Consider the following 16,324-nt stretch of genomic DNA (forward strand, 5'->3'; position numbering starts at 1 on the left):
GACTAAGTGTGTTCGTGTGTATTTTGGGGGGCAGTGAACTCCTTAAAGCGAACCAGAATTCCAGAATGATAGATGGCACATCCGTGCTGTGTCACATCCAATTAACTCAAATTGACTGTACACCGCATTATTCTGTTAGTGCATGGGAGATCAATAAAGATGGGGGCAAGCCACCCTAGCTCTCCACTTTCCCATCCGCATCGAGTAGGTCTGAGATGGATCATGCTACTGCGATGCGTTCGCCCCAGCTAAGGCAGGCAGGTGGTGCAGAGACACCATTCAAACTTGGCCTATTCAATCCCAACTCCACTAACTCTCCATTCATGCATAGCAAAACACCATCTGGTCCTATTTTGCCTCCAGCAATCACAGCTGACCAAAAACGATAATAACAGCTGTTGCAAAACAAAAGCCAAACAAAGGAGGTGGGGGCGGGGGGTAAGGGAAGGTTAGATGGAAGTCCAGTGCTGAAAAATGCTCCATGAAGTGAGAAATGGGGAGGAAACCATTCAGATGTGTAAAGCTCGCTGAATGGACACAGCGGAGGACTCCTACTTAAACTTGAGATATTAATCCATCTGTCTAGCAAGGCTTCGCATCTCCATCAGGTGGTAATACACGACAGAAATTATGCTACACAGAGGCGTTTAAGCTTTTGTTCTTTGCGTTGGGAACTCATGACCCTGTGTCAGCTGAAAAATGAAAACTCCTTATGTTCTTTCATTATACAGCAGGACAGGTTAATGCAATAAAAAAAAAAGGGAGGGGAGAGAGAGAGACCACTTTAACGGGAGTAATAAAATATTGTCCACACAGCAGGGGGAGAGAAATGGGGTGTGTGATGGAGGTGGGGGGCTGGGAGACTGTTTAATGTTCATAGGTCACTGGGAGGGAACGCCACCTTCATCAGATCCCACAATTCTCATGCCAGTTTTTCATTACCCTGATTTATTTCTGACCTGTGCCAAAAAAAGTACACCAAATACTCAAGTCTCAGGAACAGAAACCAGTCACATGTACAAATTGAAATACAAGTTGGTGTATAAGACGCTTTAGCGAATCCTGAGAAAACCAATTTCGTAACAAGGTTGGGGACTTCTTTTCATGATTCAAGCCTTCTGACATTTTAAATACATAGTTTTGCCTGGTGATTAATTTTTTAAACTGCAATTACTAAACTTTTTTTTTTTTTTTTCCTGGAATTGACTGCCAGTGGCTTAGCAGCATTTAATCAAAGGTGATAAAACCTCAGATTTATAAAATCATTTAATAGGTGTTACAACACCTGCTTCTAACTGCGAACAGCTGAAAACAGACTTCACTTGCAATTAAGTCTTATCGCCAGTGACATTTTTTTCCAAGCCATACTTCATGGATTTTCAAGATGACAATTATAGAACTAATACACAATCGCTGTCACATGGAGTTTGGCAATTAATTGTGAAGACATTTGTCTAAAGGTTTCACAACAGAATATAAAATGGGTCTTATTGTTAGGTAATGTTAACTTTCAATTCACAGAAAACCTTCCATTATCAGCTCGGCTTCTGATCACTGTTTCTGTGGGGAATACAATCACCCTTCAGAGATGTGATCAGACGTCATTTTAAGACTGTTGGAACACTGCTACCTGTCAACTAACACATCTTAGGAAAAGCTTCAACTTAGATATAAATTTTTCTATGGCAAAAAACCTATCAATTTATAATTAGACTCTCTTGCTGTTCAATATTTGTACATAATGCAGCGTACCAGAGGATAATGAAATATTGAAAGCGGAATTCATTATTCAGAAGCCACCACATACAGTAAATATTCTTTGAACTGTAACAACAACTTTGAGGAATCCATACCCCAGGATTTTCGAATGCCTTGCCCACGCTAGCTATGGGCACCACCACTGACTCCCACCCTCCTTCCTTCCGGAGAAGGATGCTGGTCAGGGTTGACACTTGCTGTTTTTCATTTTCGTTTGATCATAAGCAGTTTAAGACTGTTGCCAGTGGTGATTTGCAATTTTTATCAAGACCTCTTCATTATGGCTTCTGACAGGACAGATGTTGTAATTAATCATGCAAGACAACTGGGGATAGTGGTCACACTGTTCTCCAAGAGGAGCTCCGACAGAGGAGGAGAGGGGGGCAAGAAATGGGCGCTGAAACCATTATTTTGGTTAAAGCATTAGCATTCATTACCCTTTTTAATAGCAATAACAACACAATGCCAGCTACTTTCAGCTCCTAATCAAAAAACAATTGTTCTTCTCTACGGACTTACCTTGCACTCGTATCTTAAGAAAAAAAGACAATTCCAAAAATATTTCCAAAGTTGTATTTTTTTTTAAGGATCCTGGTTTGGGGCTGTGCAATCTAAATTCTTAGCCATGATTCTGTTATTTCCTAGTAAAAATGGAAGACGAGACTTGGGCAGTGATAACACTTGACAAGTGGCCTATTTCCCCATCGTGTATGTATTCAAGGACCAAAAAAGAAATTCGACAGAGCATTTTATTTGAAAAGTGAACAGATTTCTTGTTGTTGCATCAAAATACAGTCCACGGTTTTTACTGAAATGTGTTTATTCTATAGCAAGATAAAAGCATTTTATTTTTTTCTTTTAGTTAAGCAAAATACAAACAACTTAATTGCGGCTATCGTAACTCATAAAAAAGTATAAAACAGCATAAAAACACAATAAGCAACGGAGCAATGAATGGTTTATATCACCAGTGTTTATCTTAAAGCCTCGTTTATGAAAAACTTTACAACACATGATAGGAAAACTTACAACTTGGAAAGAAAATATTTACACTGATTATTCAGAAGTGGTGAGCCTTTTAAATATTCTACCGGTATGACGTCATAATAAAACCTCTTGCTTTTTTTTTTTTAAATCTTCGCTTTTGTAATAACTGTTTTCATTTAAGTGCATTTCCCTTTTAAAAATACAGTGTTTTTATTCTTCGAAACTTGTCACTCAAAACACAGAATATAATATTCACATTTCTTTCCTTCTAATTGGAATGGCTAGATCACGGGCTAACAGCGGTCAAGGATATTGTTACAACATATACCGTAGCTCGATCTGGAGGAGTCATGGAGAAAAAGTGAAAATGAGTCAGGAATTGAATCTAATCACTTGCATTTTTCTGTTTTGTTGTTGTTGTTCCTGGAGAGATTTAAAGGGGAGGGGGGGTGGGAAATAACAGCTTTGGCCAAAGTCTGTGATTTACATTATTTTTTCTCATGACCAAAAAAAACCCAAAAAGCCATCAACTATGGATGTCATACGAGTGTCTGTGTGAAACGGAATCTTCCTATTTCAGGTAGTTGCCACTGTGCTTTTTATTTTTAGGGCTTCGGCAGTTCAGGGAGCCTGGAAGTGTGGTTGATTCACTTCGCCAGCAACAAGGCCGTGTTCTGTGGCTCGGAGAGGCCAGTTCACAGTCCTCAGTACGCCCCAGGGTTCGTTAAGCGGTTTGATTCACATATTGTAGGTACGGCCTGAATAAATAAAAAGGGCATGACATCCAAGAGCCCAGCTTTTCCGATCTGAGAACACGGGGCTCCACCGTCGGCGGAGAGGGGCTGCCCAGCTGCGCCGTGGTCCTGACCGCCTAGCCGACAGACGCTGCAGGGCACCGTGCGCTCCGCTCCCTGCTGCTGCACAACCAGCGCCAGCTTGCAGGTCTCAGCCGCACGCGCTGCCCCCTCCTCCGCCACCCACACATGCCACCACGGCACCCGCCACCACAGCACCCGCCACCGCGGCACCCGCCACGTGGGGCTTCAGAAGATACTGACCTGCGGTAACACTTGAGTCTGTGTCTGAGCCTGTATGGGCGACTGGTGCTGCTGAGAGGCGGGCACGGGCACGGGCACGGGCACGGGGGAGGCGATCTGGGGGGCGACGGGGGAGGCGATCTGGGGGGCGACGGGGGAGTGCTGCCGCGGCGACGGCTGTGACTGCTGCTGCAAGTGCTGCAGCTGCTGCAGGAGCAAGTGCTGCTGGCTGATCTGCTGCTGGAGGTGCTGCTGCTGCTGCAGGTGCTGCTGGAAATGCTGCTGCTGCATCTGCTGCTGGATCTGCTGGTGCAGCTGCTGCTGCTGGAGGTGCTGCTGCTGCATCTGCTGCATCTGCTGCTGGAGCTGCTGGCTCTGCACTGAAGGGCTCGCTCGGGCGGAGGCCGCCGAGCCGACCACGGCTGCCCCCGCGGAGCTCAGCAGCGGGGCGCCAATGTTCGACGGCATGTTGGCTGCGATGGTGACTGAGGTGACAACCTGGTTCATGGGGAGTCTCATGGTTAAGGGCTTGGGAGCGATCGACCTGGGGAGCGACGGCTGCAGAGTCGGAGGTGAGGTGGGTACTGCCCCGTGCTGAGACAGCGGCGTGTTGAGAAGGAGGGAGGATGTCAGACTGGTCGACGCCAGGGTCTGCTGAACAGAGCGGATGGTCTGGGCTTCTGCTGACTCAGCGGCGGCCTGCGTTGTCGGGGGAAATGCCAGAATATTAAAATAAACAAACAACAAACCCAACCCACTGCCACTGAGTCCACTTCGACTCACAATGATCCTGTAAGACAGAGTCGAACTACCCCAGAGTTCCAAGGAGCAGCTGCTGGATTTGAACTGCCAACCTTCTGGTTAGCAGCCGAGCTCTTAACCACTGTGCCACCAGGACTTCTAGAATACACGAGTTTGAGATAAGCTGATTACAAAAGTGGCCACCATTGTTCACGCCTGCTAGTATCCAAGACCTTCATCAGGTGACTTTTTAGCTCTTCCCATCGAGAGGTGGAGTCAGATTTCCTACCCCTTGAATCTTGGCTGGCTTTGTGCCTTTGCTTTGGCTAACAATGTGGCGAAAGTCACGCTGTCTCAGTTCCAAGCTGATGCCACAAAGGGCCTCGTGCCCTTCCACTCTCTCTGGAGTCTACCACTGTCATGTGGACGATGACAGACATGTGGCCCAGTTACATCGGCTCTTAGGAGTCAGTTCACCCCCAGCCAATAACCTACCACATACCTACCAAGTACGCAAATGAGGCCGTCCCCCATCCGCCAGGCCCCTCTGACCCAAAAGTTGACTGCAGAGTTAGCATATAAGCAGGACTAGCTGATACTGCCAAGCCCGGCCTAGAGCTGAAGAACCAGCTAGCTGTCAGTGTCTGAGATAAATCAATGCTGATTTTTCTTAATCACTGGGCTTTGGGCTTGTTTGTTACACAGCACTATTGTGGCAAAACATAACTGATACACATACTTCAGAGTAACAACTCTTCAGCATTTGTCTCTAATAATCTCATTATTGAGTGGAATACGGACCGCTTGAGTGCAAATACAGATCTAGTAATGAGTAACTTTGTGACTTGGGAAAACTGAATTTATCCCTCTGCTTCTCAGTTTCCTTAGCTGCAAAATGGGGCTATGTGGATTATTTGCCAAATGTGAATTAACTCACATGTCTTAAACATTTAGAACAGTGCCTGGCCTACAGGAAGCACTTACTTAGCAAATGTTAGTCATTTCTTTTAATTAACAACAACTTTTTTACCACTAGAAAGGAAACCCTGGTGATATAGTGGTTAAGTGCTATGGCTGCTAACCAAAAGGTATGCAGTTCAAATCCACTAGGCGCTCCTTGGAAACTCTATGGGGCAGTTCTACCCTGTCCTACAGAGTCGCTATGAGTCAGAATCGACTCGATGGCAACGTGTTTGGTGTGTGTATACGTGTGTGTTTTTTAACCACTAGAAAACGATTCCTACTAAAAAACTTCAAACTCCTGTACCTGCGTGATTACTTATCACAGTGCTCACCTGACTATAAGAAAAACATAATAGGATTCCTTTGAGATACTAAATTGAAGTACTTGACAACTTCAGAAATGTTTTGGTTTAATACCAGAATTGGATTACCAGAATTGATCAAAAAGAGACACAGATAGGGGAGAATGTTCAACACTCATATGACTTTGTATTATCTGTTATAAGATAAACAGATCTAGAGCTCAAAATGGAAGAGAAACTATTAAATTTTGTAGTAAAAACATGTAATGACTTCTGTCTTTTACTAAGGCAACAGTGCTTGGAATAACTCCTCTTAAAGACTATTTTTTTCCTCTTGTTGTTGTGTGCCATCAAGTCAATTCCGACTAATAGCGACCCAATATGATGGAGAATAGAAGGCAGTACAGTCCCTGAGAGCAGTACAGCCAGAGTGCTCCTTGGAAGCAAGATTCACGAGACTTCATCTCACCTACTTTGGACATCTTATCAGGAAGGACCAGTCCCTGGAGAAGGACATCATGCTTGGTAAGGTATACAGCCAGTGAGAAAGAGGAAGACCCTCAATGAGATGGACGGACACAGTGGCTGCAACGATGGGCTCAAGCATAACGATTGTGAGGATGGCGCAGGACCAGGCAGTGTTTCATCCTATTGTACACAAGGTCTCCATGAGTCGGAACTGACTCAATGGCACCTAACAACAACAATAACCTTTATGGGAGCAGATCTCTAGGTTTTTTCTTCTATGGAGCAGCTGGTGGGTTCAAACTGCTGACCTTCAGTTAGCAGCTAAGTATTTAACCACTGTACCACCAGGGTTCCTTTTTTCCTCTTATTCTTCAAAAATTATGTTTTTTTTTGGAGGGTGTGCTTAGCTGCTAACCTAAAGGTTGGAGGTTCGAGTCCATCCAGAGGCGTCTTGAAAAAAGGGTCTGGCAATCTGCTTCTGGAAAATCGGCCACTGAAAACCCCATGGAGCACAGTTCTATCCTGACACACATAGTGTCGCCATGAGTTGGAACTCGCTCCACGGCAGTCAGTGGTTTTATTTTCTTTTGCACTTGTGAAGAACATGCTAAAGCCATATCTTGCATGGGAGGGGGTGCTCGACACAAGTTCATTGCACATGATAACTCCATTGTTGTTTCCCCGCCTGATCGGAAGGCTGAAATCTTGCTTCCTGTAACCTCACTCCTTGGACTAGTTAGTTAGCTCTTCTATCTAGAAGCACAGAGGCCAATTTATCTTTTCCCTTATATGGTGACCCTTATATTTGAGAACCAGGATTATATGCCCCCAAATCCTCTCTTCCTTGGTTTTCCATTATTCTAAAATGATTTGATTTTTCAGTCTTCACCACCATGCAGTCAACACTCTGGAAAGCCTCCAACTGGTCACCGACCCTCTTTAAATTGTAGAGTCCAAAACACAACCAGTTCTTCTGAGTTGGTCTAACCATCCTATTGGACCATTAGATACTGCTCCCAGAGAGATCACTGTATTTGTAGCTATTTACACTTCTGGCTCAGGTTGAAATTATTTTAAACTCAAGGACTCAAGTATCTTAAGGACTACTTTTTGCCTGCCAGGTCCCTGAATATAAATTTAGTAACTTCTCAAACCGCACTTAATTACAAAAAAAGAGTATTTTAGATTTAGACTTATTCTTTTCAAATTCCATCCTATTGGCTCTGGAGTCAAGAGTCCCATGCCGAAATATGATTCTAGTATCTAATACATAAATTTTAAGCTATTTCTTCTAAGTCATTCATAGATTTGATGAGCCCAATCACGGCTGCTACTTCCTTATGCCTCTTGAGCTACTGGTTCTTGGCCGAAATCCGTGTATTGTCAATGATTCACGCCCCAATGCACAAAGATCACCTATACCTGCTTCTGGGTAAATGAATGAATACATGATCCATTGGGGAAGTGCATGTACATCCTCACGCTAGATACTTTACACCACCTAATTAACAGCCAACTGTACCTGAATGTTTAACATCTGCAGCCACACAACCAGTTGTTTGCTGCCAATATCCAAATCTGAGTACAGAAACTGTGTATCTTCCAATGTGTGTCTTCTGGATTCTAAGAAAAAGATTTTGCTATTGACCTGATGTTTTCTCTTTCTAACGAAGTGACAAGTATTCTGGGAGCTATCAACAATGGCGAGAGGCCCTTTGTGGTTCTGGCTCTGGGCAGCTGCTAATTTTAAGCTTTAATATACAAAAGAAACAACTGAAGTGAAGAAGAGCAAGAAAAAGGGAGTGAACCCTTTTTAAACGGCTTTGCCAGCAACATCTACTCTGCTCTGAGGTCCTATATGACACTTGAGACTGTAACAATGACAATGGAGTGGTATCTCTGCTTGCCAAAGAAAAGGTGTCAACAGCAGGAACGTATTAGTTCAAATTATCGTCCCGAAAGCCTCTCTAAAATCAAGCCAGGCAAGAGACAAAGTTAATTAAATGTTGAAAAAGATTATATAATAGCTCATGCTCCTTTTGTATTGAGATAATAATATTCTTGAGTAGCATTTCTTTGAGATATTGGTGCATTTTATAATACATTGGGGCCCATTGAATATGCTATGTATAACACATACATATGTCCTTTGTTTTTAGTACTTGGAGCATAATTTTATTTTAAATAAGCATGAAGTTTATTTATATGAATGGGGTGCTTGGTCAAAACGCAACATTCCAAATTACAATAATCACTGAAGAATTTACAAAGTGAGATCTAAAAATGCCGGACAAACATACCTCCCAGGACATAAAGGGGGCATATTAACACATATTAGTCCCTGACACAAAGAAAGAATAAGAGATTACTTAAAATTTGTCTCAAGAGTTTGAACAAACATCTCTAGGGATCAACGAATCTTTGGAAACTATTATTTAGATTCAGATGCTTAATTAACTCAGACTTTTCCTGCCCTCATCCAGGTAATCTCTAATGGAAAAAATAAGTTTGTAAATTGTTCAAGATGCTATTTTATCAACTCTAAGAGGAGCTGTGTTTACGTTTGCAATGCTCCAGGGCCACTTCCAAGCTTGTAACTACGACAAGGGGGCACCTGTGCAGGCTTACCTTGGAAACCAGGCTCGCCCTGTATGCCGCCAGGGCCTTCAGGTACTCTTTTTTGGCAGCTTCTGTTTTCCTTTTATATACCTATTAAAAGACCACAATTAGCGTGTAAATTCTCAGCTATCAAATAACTGTTGCCAAAACTAGGTCACAATGTCACTTACATAAAGGGTTAGGCTCCTTGGCTTTGATTTTTAAATATTAACACGCACACACTAAACAAAAACTCCGTCACCTAAATGGGGCACAATTTTGATGTTTACTATCGAAAATGAAAGGAGTTTGGTGGTGCAAGCGGTTTGCAATTGGCTGCTAGCCTACAGGTTGGCAGTTTGAACTCATGTGGCGGCTCTGTGAAGAAAGGCCTGGTTAACGGCTCCTTAAAAATTAATCTACTGCCCTCAAGTTGATTCCAGCTCATAGCGACCCTACAGGACAGAGCAGAACTGCTCCATAAGGTTTCTAAGCTGTTAGAATCCGCCAGCCACTCCTGAGGAGAAAGATGTAGCAGTCTGCTTCCGTAAAGATTTACAGCCTTGGAAACCCTCTGGGCAGTTCTACTCTGTCCTATAGGGTCGCTATGAGTGGGAATCGACTCCATGGCCACGAGTTTGGTTTAATGGGTTTAATCTTTAAGGTAGCTGGCTGCCATATCTTTGTCTTGCAGACAGGTTGATAGGCTTGAACCGCTGTCCTGTAGATTAGCGGCGAGTGCTTAACCACTGCACCACCAGGGCTCCTTCAGTGAAGATTATAGCCTAAAAAACCCAACGGAGCAGTTGTACTCTGTAACACATGCAGTTGCCATGAGTAGGGGGCAGGAATGATGGCAGCTAACAACAACAAGCATCACAAATTAACAAAGGTTCTCAGTTCGCAGCCTAGATTCCTTGAGAGTACCTGGAGGGCCTCTGGCAGAGGCAGTAAATCAGGTAGCCAGAAGAACAAACTTTGCTGCAACTGGTTTAAATTATAGAAAGTAACCAGTGTCTCCATCAATGTCATCTTTCCCCCACACACATTTCTCAACTGTACTAAATCAGAGTGTAAACACAAAAACCAAAGTGGGAGAGCTTGTGGAGACAGAACAGAGAACGTGGAGGCCTCTCAATACTCATTTTGTGTTGGGAAAAAAAGGGGGGGACAGAAATAGCAAAAGATGTGAGATTTCCATTAATGAGACCAATGAGCTACATAAATAAAATCTATCATTTTAACATGATTTGGGCTTCCTTCTTTTTTTTAAACAGTGGTCAGATGGCTGGGTGTTACACCAAAGCACTCCTTTCTCTCCAGAGCTTAAAAGTTAGGTATAACACCTTGTCCCTCCCTTATAAAATCAGTCTGTTACATACAGCAATAAGCTCACTGAAGACAAACAGTAAAAATTCTATCATCGCATCACCCCAGTGAAACCAGCTGGCAGGAATGAATTCATGATTTGTAAAGAAAAATCAAGGGCTTTCCACTCTTCATTCCTGAAACAATTATTCCATTTTATCACTAATAGGGGTCTACTCGTCTGTCGATATGGGAGCTTTAACTCCTATAAATGGTAATTGGAGTTTCATGCAAGGAGCAAGGGGAGGACCTCCCTCCAAGGAACCCATTCTTCTCTCATTCGTGTGGAAGAGTTGCATGAGGAAGGAGAAGAGACTAAACTCCTAAGGAACTATCTCCTACCAGCATAGCTAATCTCTGAATACCTCTCAGACTGCTGAGCTTTAAAATGAACTTGGAATAAAATTTCAAATGCCCGGTGACAATAACGAGACACGCAGAGGAGGCTTCAAAGTTTGGAAACCCACCAAGACAGCACAAAGGTTCAGAAAGATGATCAATGAAAAGGCAAGCAGGACGGACCTAGTCCCTTTGTAGTGCTCCTTTTGAACAAAGGGAAAAAAAAAATTCCACGTTATTTAAAATGAAAAGATGATCGTCAAAAGTTTATGCTTGCAGGACACTGCCTGGATTTCTTCCAACCCTCCTCTAAACGGGTTCGGAACATTCAGCCTGAAGCTGGCTGAGAAATCTGTACAGTCACAAAATGGCTGGAGATTTGTTTGTATTTACAGTCATGCGTCACTTAATGTCCACGATAAGTTCTGTGAAACAGGACGTTAAGTGATTTGGATGTTGTGCGAACACCACATGATACATGGCAGACCCCAGATTACAAATGAGTTCCATTCCTAAATCTTTTAGTAGAATTTGTACAAAAGTTGAAACAGGTGTGGTCAGGTCAGTCAAACAAACAGATTGTTGTCTTATTACACGGTATAGTGTAGCTTTCTATGCATAAAAAACACTAAAGAAACACTTCCAGATACACTAAAATAGCCTTAGCATAATAATAGAATAATAATAATAATAATGTTTTCTTGTATGTCGCAAAGCAGTACCTGTTTGTTATTGTGAGCCATTGTACGTACCTCAGATTTTTAATATAATAGGCTTTATAGGGGTTGGGACTGAGGACGTTGGTCCAACAGACATTATGTGGTGTGTGGCTACTTATTTGTTTGTTTGGTTTTTTTAATTCCATAACTCAGAAAGGCTTTCATGAGAGGCAATCACGTTAAGGGAAAGTATTTGCTCAGAAAAGGCAGAAGGAATACTCCGGTAATTTTTGAATGGATCGCCATGATGGAGCCTGCCTTACCTGCTTTTGTTCTTCTCCAAGGCTGTCCCACATAGATGCTACGATCTTGGAGACCTCTCCAAAGGTTGCATTGGGGTTCTGCCCTTTAATTGCAGCCTGTGTGTCTCTGAAAAATAGGGCATATGCTGACACTGGCTTCTGGGGCTCGTTGGGATCTTTCTTTTTCTTTTTCTTTGGAGTCTTGGGCTTCTTGCCAGAATCCGGAGCAGCTCTTTTCTCTCCAATGGCCTGCAAGGCAGAAAGAAAATTCACTGCCTACAATGTACTTCCACAGAATGCAGCAAGGCTTACTTGGCCCACAATTGTTCCTTTAAGGTTTTGTTAAGCATCATCAACCGATGAATCACCACAAAAAGGGGGGAGGGGTAAATGTGCTTAAGAGTTAACTGGACAGCAGAGATTAGCATTTAGAACGTTGATTAATGAGACCCAGAAGTATCTTCAATACATTTGCACCATATGTTCTAAATAGCAATTATGAGTAATGAAAAGCAGAACATGCTGTACCAGGCGATGCTATATATATGCTATGCTATCCATGAACACAAACAAAATATTTTACACCGTCGGAGGGTGTAGAAGAAAGAGCTTAAATAATACTCAGGGTGTTGACTGTATTCAGATAATTTAAACGAGGTCCTTGCCCCAGTCACATGCTGGATGTATGATCAGTCTGAATTGATTTTTTGAGACTAACTTTTATTTTACCAGAATGCTACTTTGCTAATGGGTCTCGAAACTCAAATGGAAGTAAGCTACCATCCCTAAATGTGCAGAATAAGGAAAAGGCCATCTTTATTTATTTTTTAAATAATAACTTTTTAAAGAATAGGATAACAAGAAGTATAAAAAGGTCAGGACTACTTCAAGTAGAGATAGGAAGGAAATTGATATTCTTCCTTAAATTGAAAACCTGTGAAAGACGAAACTGTTGATACGTAAAATCAACAAGACTAAAGAGCCTCATTACATATGGCAAGAAGCCCTGCCCGTAAAAATACTGCCACCGGGGCTCTCAGACATATCCACAATATAAACCTTGTGAGATCTAAACCACTGAAATGATATGGGTACAACTCCCCAAATTTATAAACCACTGGGCTCCATGCTCACCTGCTACTGTCATCTGCTTTTACTGATCATACAATATACTTATCTGAGAAGCAGAAGAAATGACTTATTGACCATACTTTATACCCTTAGATTACAGCATGGTTATATTGAAGATAATTTTGCAGTTAACATCATCATGGATCCTGAAGAGCTTGACAAAATCTGTTTTAACAGCCAGCCTTCGGCAAGATCAATCAAGACAGACTCAACTTGAAGGGCCTTGAATCCTGGATCCTAATTCAAATTTTCGGAGAGTATCATTACTTTCTGAATGAAGGTCATTTAATAATAATCCAATTACTAAAACTGCTACAGAATTTTCTTGACTATTAAGTAACTTCTCTTTGAGAGCTCTGAACCCTTCAGGTGTTAAGAAAACTCTTCTCTACTTCCAGGTAGGTTCACAGTTTGTACTACTGGAGTGACAACAACATCCATGTTGTTAGTTGCCACTGAGTCAACCCCTGGCTCATGGCGACTCCACGCACAACTGAACGAAACGCTGCCTGGTGTTGCGTCATCCCCACGATCGACTACAGATAAGACTGTTGTGCTCCACAGGATTTTCACTGGCTGATTTTCAGAAGGAGATCACCAGGCCTTTCTTTCTAGTCTGTCTTAGTCTGGAAGCTCTGCTAAAATCTGTTCAGCATCATAGCAACAAGTCAGTCTCCAGTGACAGCCAGGTGGTGGCTGCATATGAGTTACATGGGATGGAAACTGACCCCAGGTCGCTCACATGAAAGGTGAGATTTCTGCCACCGAACCACCACTGCCCCCAAACGACAACCACACTGGTTGTTCCTATGCTTCAGGTGGTGTTAAGCCACATTTCACGTCTCCACCAAAATGCCACCTTTCATGATTCACGCAATTAATTCAATAATTCTGTAAGCATCATTGTCTTTTTTTTTTTTTTCCTGAATTCTCAGAATAAATGAGACTTGTTTAATTCTAGTTAATGAACCCGAACTTGATCTGATGGGAGTCAGATGCCCATCAGTTAGAGCTAGGCTGTGAGCTTTAAAAAAAAAAAAAAAAAATTACTTCAGTAACAAGAAAAAATTGAGTCAAACAACTATGTTCTTCTCCTGGAAGCAAATTTAGCACTGGTAGTGCCAACAGCACCCTGATCAATGGCAAGATGAAAGTAATTTCCAGCTTTTTCCTGATTTCAGTCTAATTTCATTCTCTATATGACAACAGTCAAGTGTTGACAATCCTTCATGTCTCTTTCTTAGATAGCTATGACTTGCCTTAATCATCATTACCTTTGAAGAATAAACCAGAGATGAAGAATCCTACACCTTAAAAGCTCAGGATTAATTTTCCTTAAAAAAAAAAAAAAAGTGCTTCTTCATAAGGGTTGGGAAAGATGAACAGATAGCTTTACCCAAAAGAGATACAATCAACAATAATATTAATCTTTCTTCCTCAGCTAAATTGCTTTAAGGGCTAACAGATTGGATTACTAGACCCTCACCAAAAATGGAGTTACCAGGCATGTAAAAGGTTCTCTTTAGACATGACAATTTCAGTTTGGTACAAAGGTAAGTGTTAAGATTACTAGAAATGAGAATGAAATGAAAGGAATCCATCTGAATGTGTGTGGCCAGTTATAACCTAGGGGCATCCTACTCACATCTCTTGAGTTTCTCCAATCATTATTTTGCACTTCACCACATGGAAGTCCTTGTGAGTATGAGTACGGGCTGTTAGTGCATTTACTAACCCTGTGCCCACTGGGGTGCTAATTTGATGCTATAGACCAAACCCTCCCTCCTGAAATCCCTTGGGTTTCTACATCACTCTAATCTTCCTCCTCTTTTCCTCAACAACCTTCTGTAGCTTCTCTTCTTCCCTTGGGTATTTAAAAAGAAATGATGATGTATAGTGTGGACGAACCTTGAAAACATTATGCTGAGTGAAATAAGTCAGTCACCAAAGGACAAATAGTGTACAATCCCATCTACATGAAATATCTAAAACAGGCAAGTATAGAGGTCAAAGTTTATTAGTGCTTAAGGGGGTGGGGAGAAGACTCAATGCTTAGGGGACACTGAGCTTCTGTTAAGGGTAATGGATAAACGTGGAAGTGGACAGTGGTGAGTGTCAAACAACACGATAAACATAATGTCACTGAATCGTACTGAAATGGCAAATGATTTGTTACATTCGCATTTACCGCAATAAAAAAGTAGTTTAAAATGTAAGATTTTAAAATAAATACTAAATTAACAATGAAAAAGAAAAACGATGCTCAGGGTGCTGGCCATGATTCGCTCCTTAGACACTCTGAGAAATCCTGATTACATCCATGTCTTCACATGGATGTTCTGGTACTCGTGGTCTCCAATCTATAGTTTCAGTTCCAATGAGCTGAGTTCTAGACTCAAATCCAACTGTAAACCCACCCAGTAACCCAGTGCCGTCGAGTCGAATCCAACTGTACGCCCCTCAAATTCAACCCATCCCATGCCAAACTCTTATCTTCCCCATGGGGGAAAAAGAAAAGCAATCCTCTCTTCCCAGTGGATTCTCTTAGTTACTTACATCCATGCGGACTCTAAAACTAAAGCCCAAATTATCTCGTCTCCAAACTCCAGTTGATCACCCAGCCCTTAATGATTTTCCCTCTTAAACGTTTCTCTAATCTGATTGCCCCTGTCTGTTCCTTCATTTGCTGAAATAGAACAGTTCATAACATAAGGGTCTTTTACTTGGTTTTCTTTTCTCTGGTCTCTCCCTTTGTACTGCACCCTTATATATGGCCAAAGTCATCCTTAAAGCATACGTTTACCTATGCCATTCTTCTACGCAAATAACTAATCAGCTCTGAATTACCAACAGAGGAAAGACCAACACATTAAGCCATTTCTCTCAACTCCTACTTCTTTCCTCCCATAACCATTCATTATACTCATAAATTTCCCTGTACTTCCAACGCTTCTCGCTGTTCCCACCATCAGAATGCCTGCCTCTCTCTTCTGCCTCACAAAATTTTATGCATCCTCTTAGACCTAATTCAAATATCACCTTCTCAATAAAGTCTTCCTCAAATCACTCTCCCAAGCAGAATGGATTACCATCCCACCACACCAGATACATCAATTATAGCACTCATCAGATGTGGGGCTAGTTTTAGACACAGCACTCTATCCCCAACAGGGAATCCCCTGGGCAGTAATTCTCTTATACATCTTTATGTTACCAGAATCTCACCAAGTAAGATGTCAAGAACAAAGTAGGCGTACAACCTACGATGAATGAATGAGCAACGAGTAACTGTGTATTAGTACAGCACCCTTTTCATTACAGTTACTTATGGTAGGCATTCAGAAACTACAATGCCTGCAACAACATTTTTGATTCAAACTATGTACTCTTGATTAAAAGGAGCCCTCCTGGCACAATGGTTAAGCACTTGCCGCTAACCTTAGTGTTAATAGTTCAAACCCACCTAGTGGCTTCGTGGGAGAAAGACTGGCAATCTGCTTCTGTAAAAGATTACAGCAAGAAAACCCTATGGGGCAGTTCTTCTCTGTTACATGTAATCTTTGTGAGTGGGAATCAACTCAGTGGCACCCAACAACAACAACAACATACTTGAATAATATGTTTTCCATTGCAAAAGCAAAGATGTAAACCATTAGAACTTACTAAGTGAT

General features: G+C 42.0%; 1 protein-coding gene across 4 annotated transcripts in view; it reads right to left on the reverse strand.

Moving 5' to 3' along the window:
• Positions 1–3,182: 3,182 nt before the first annotated feature.
• The window catches only part of TOX3 (TOX high mobility group box family member 3), a 137,056-nt gene continuing 123,914 nt past the window's right edge, over positions 3,183–16,324 (reverse strand). The window contains exons 5-8 of one of the 4 annotated variants that reach the window (XM_049864004.1): positions 11,544–11,771; positions 8,885–8,965; positions 3,804–4,481; positions 3,183–3,503 (exon numbers count right to left, since the gene is read on the reverse strand). In XM_049864004.1, coding sequence (XP_049719961.1) covers positions 3,450–3,503; positions 3,804–4,481; positions 8,885–8,965; positions 11,544–11,771 — 1,041 coding nt within the window. In that variant the 3' untranslated portion in view covers positions 3,183–3,449. Of the gene's footprint in view, positions 3,504–3,718; positions 4,482–8,884; positions 8,966–11,543; positions 11,772–16,324 lie in introns of those variants that run through there. The other 3 variants (XM_049864003.1, XM_049864006.1, XM_049864005.1) reach the window with 3 other exon arrangements.

The sequence above is a fragment of the Elephas maximus genome, chromosome 21 (genome assembly GCF_024166365.1).
Source record: "Elephas maximus indicus isolate mEleMax1 chromosome 21, mEleMax1 primary haplotype, whole genome shotgun sequence".
In the NCBI taxonomy this organism is placed as follows: domain Eukaryota; kingdom Metazoa; phylum Chordata; class Mammalia; order Proboscidea; family Elephantidae; genus Elephas; species Elephas maximus.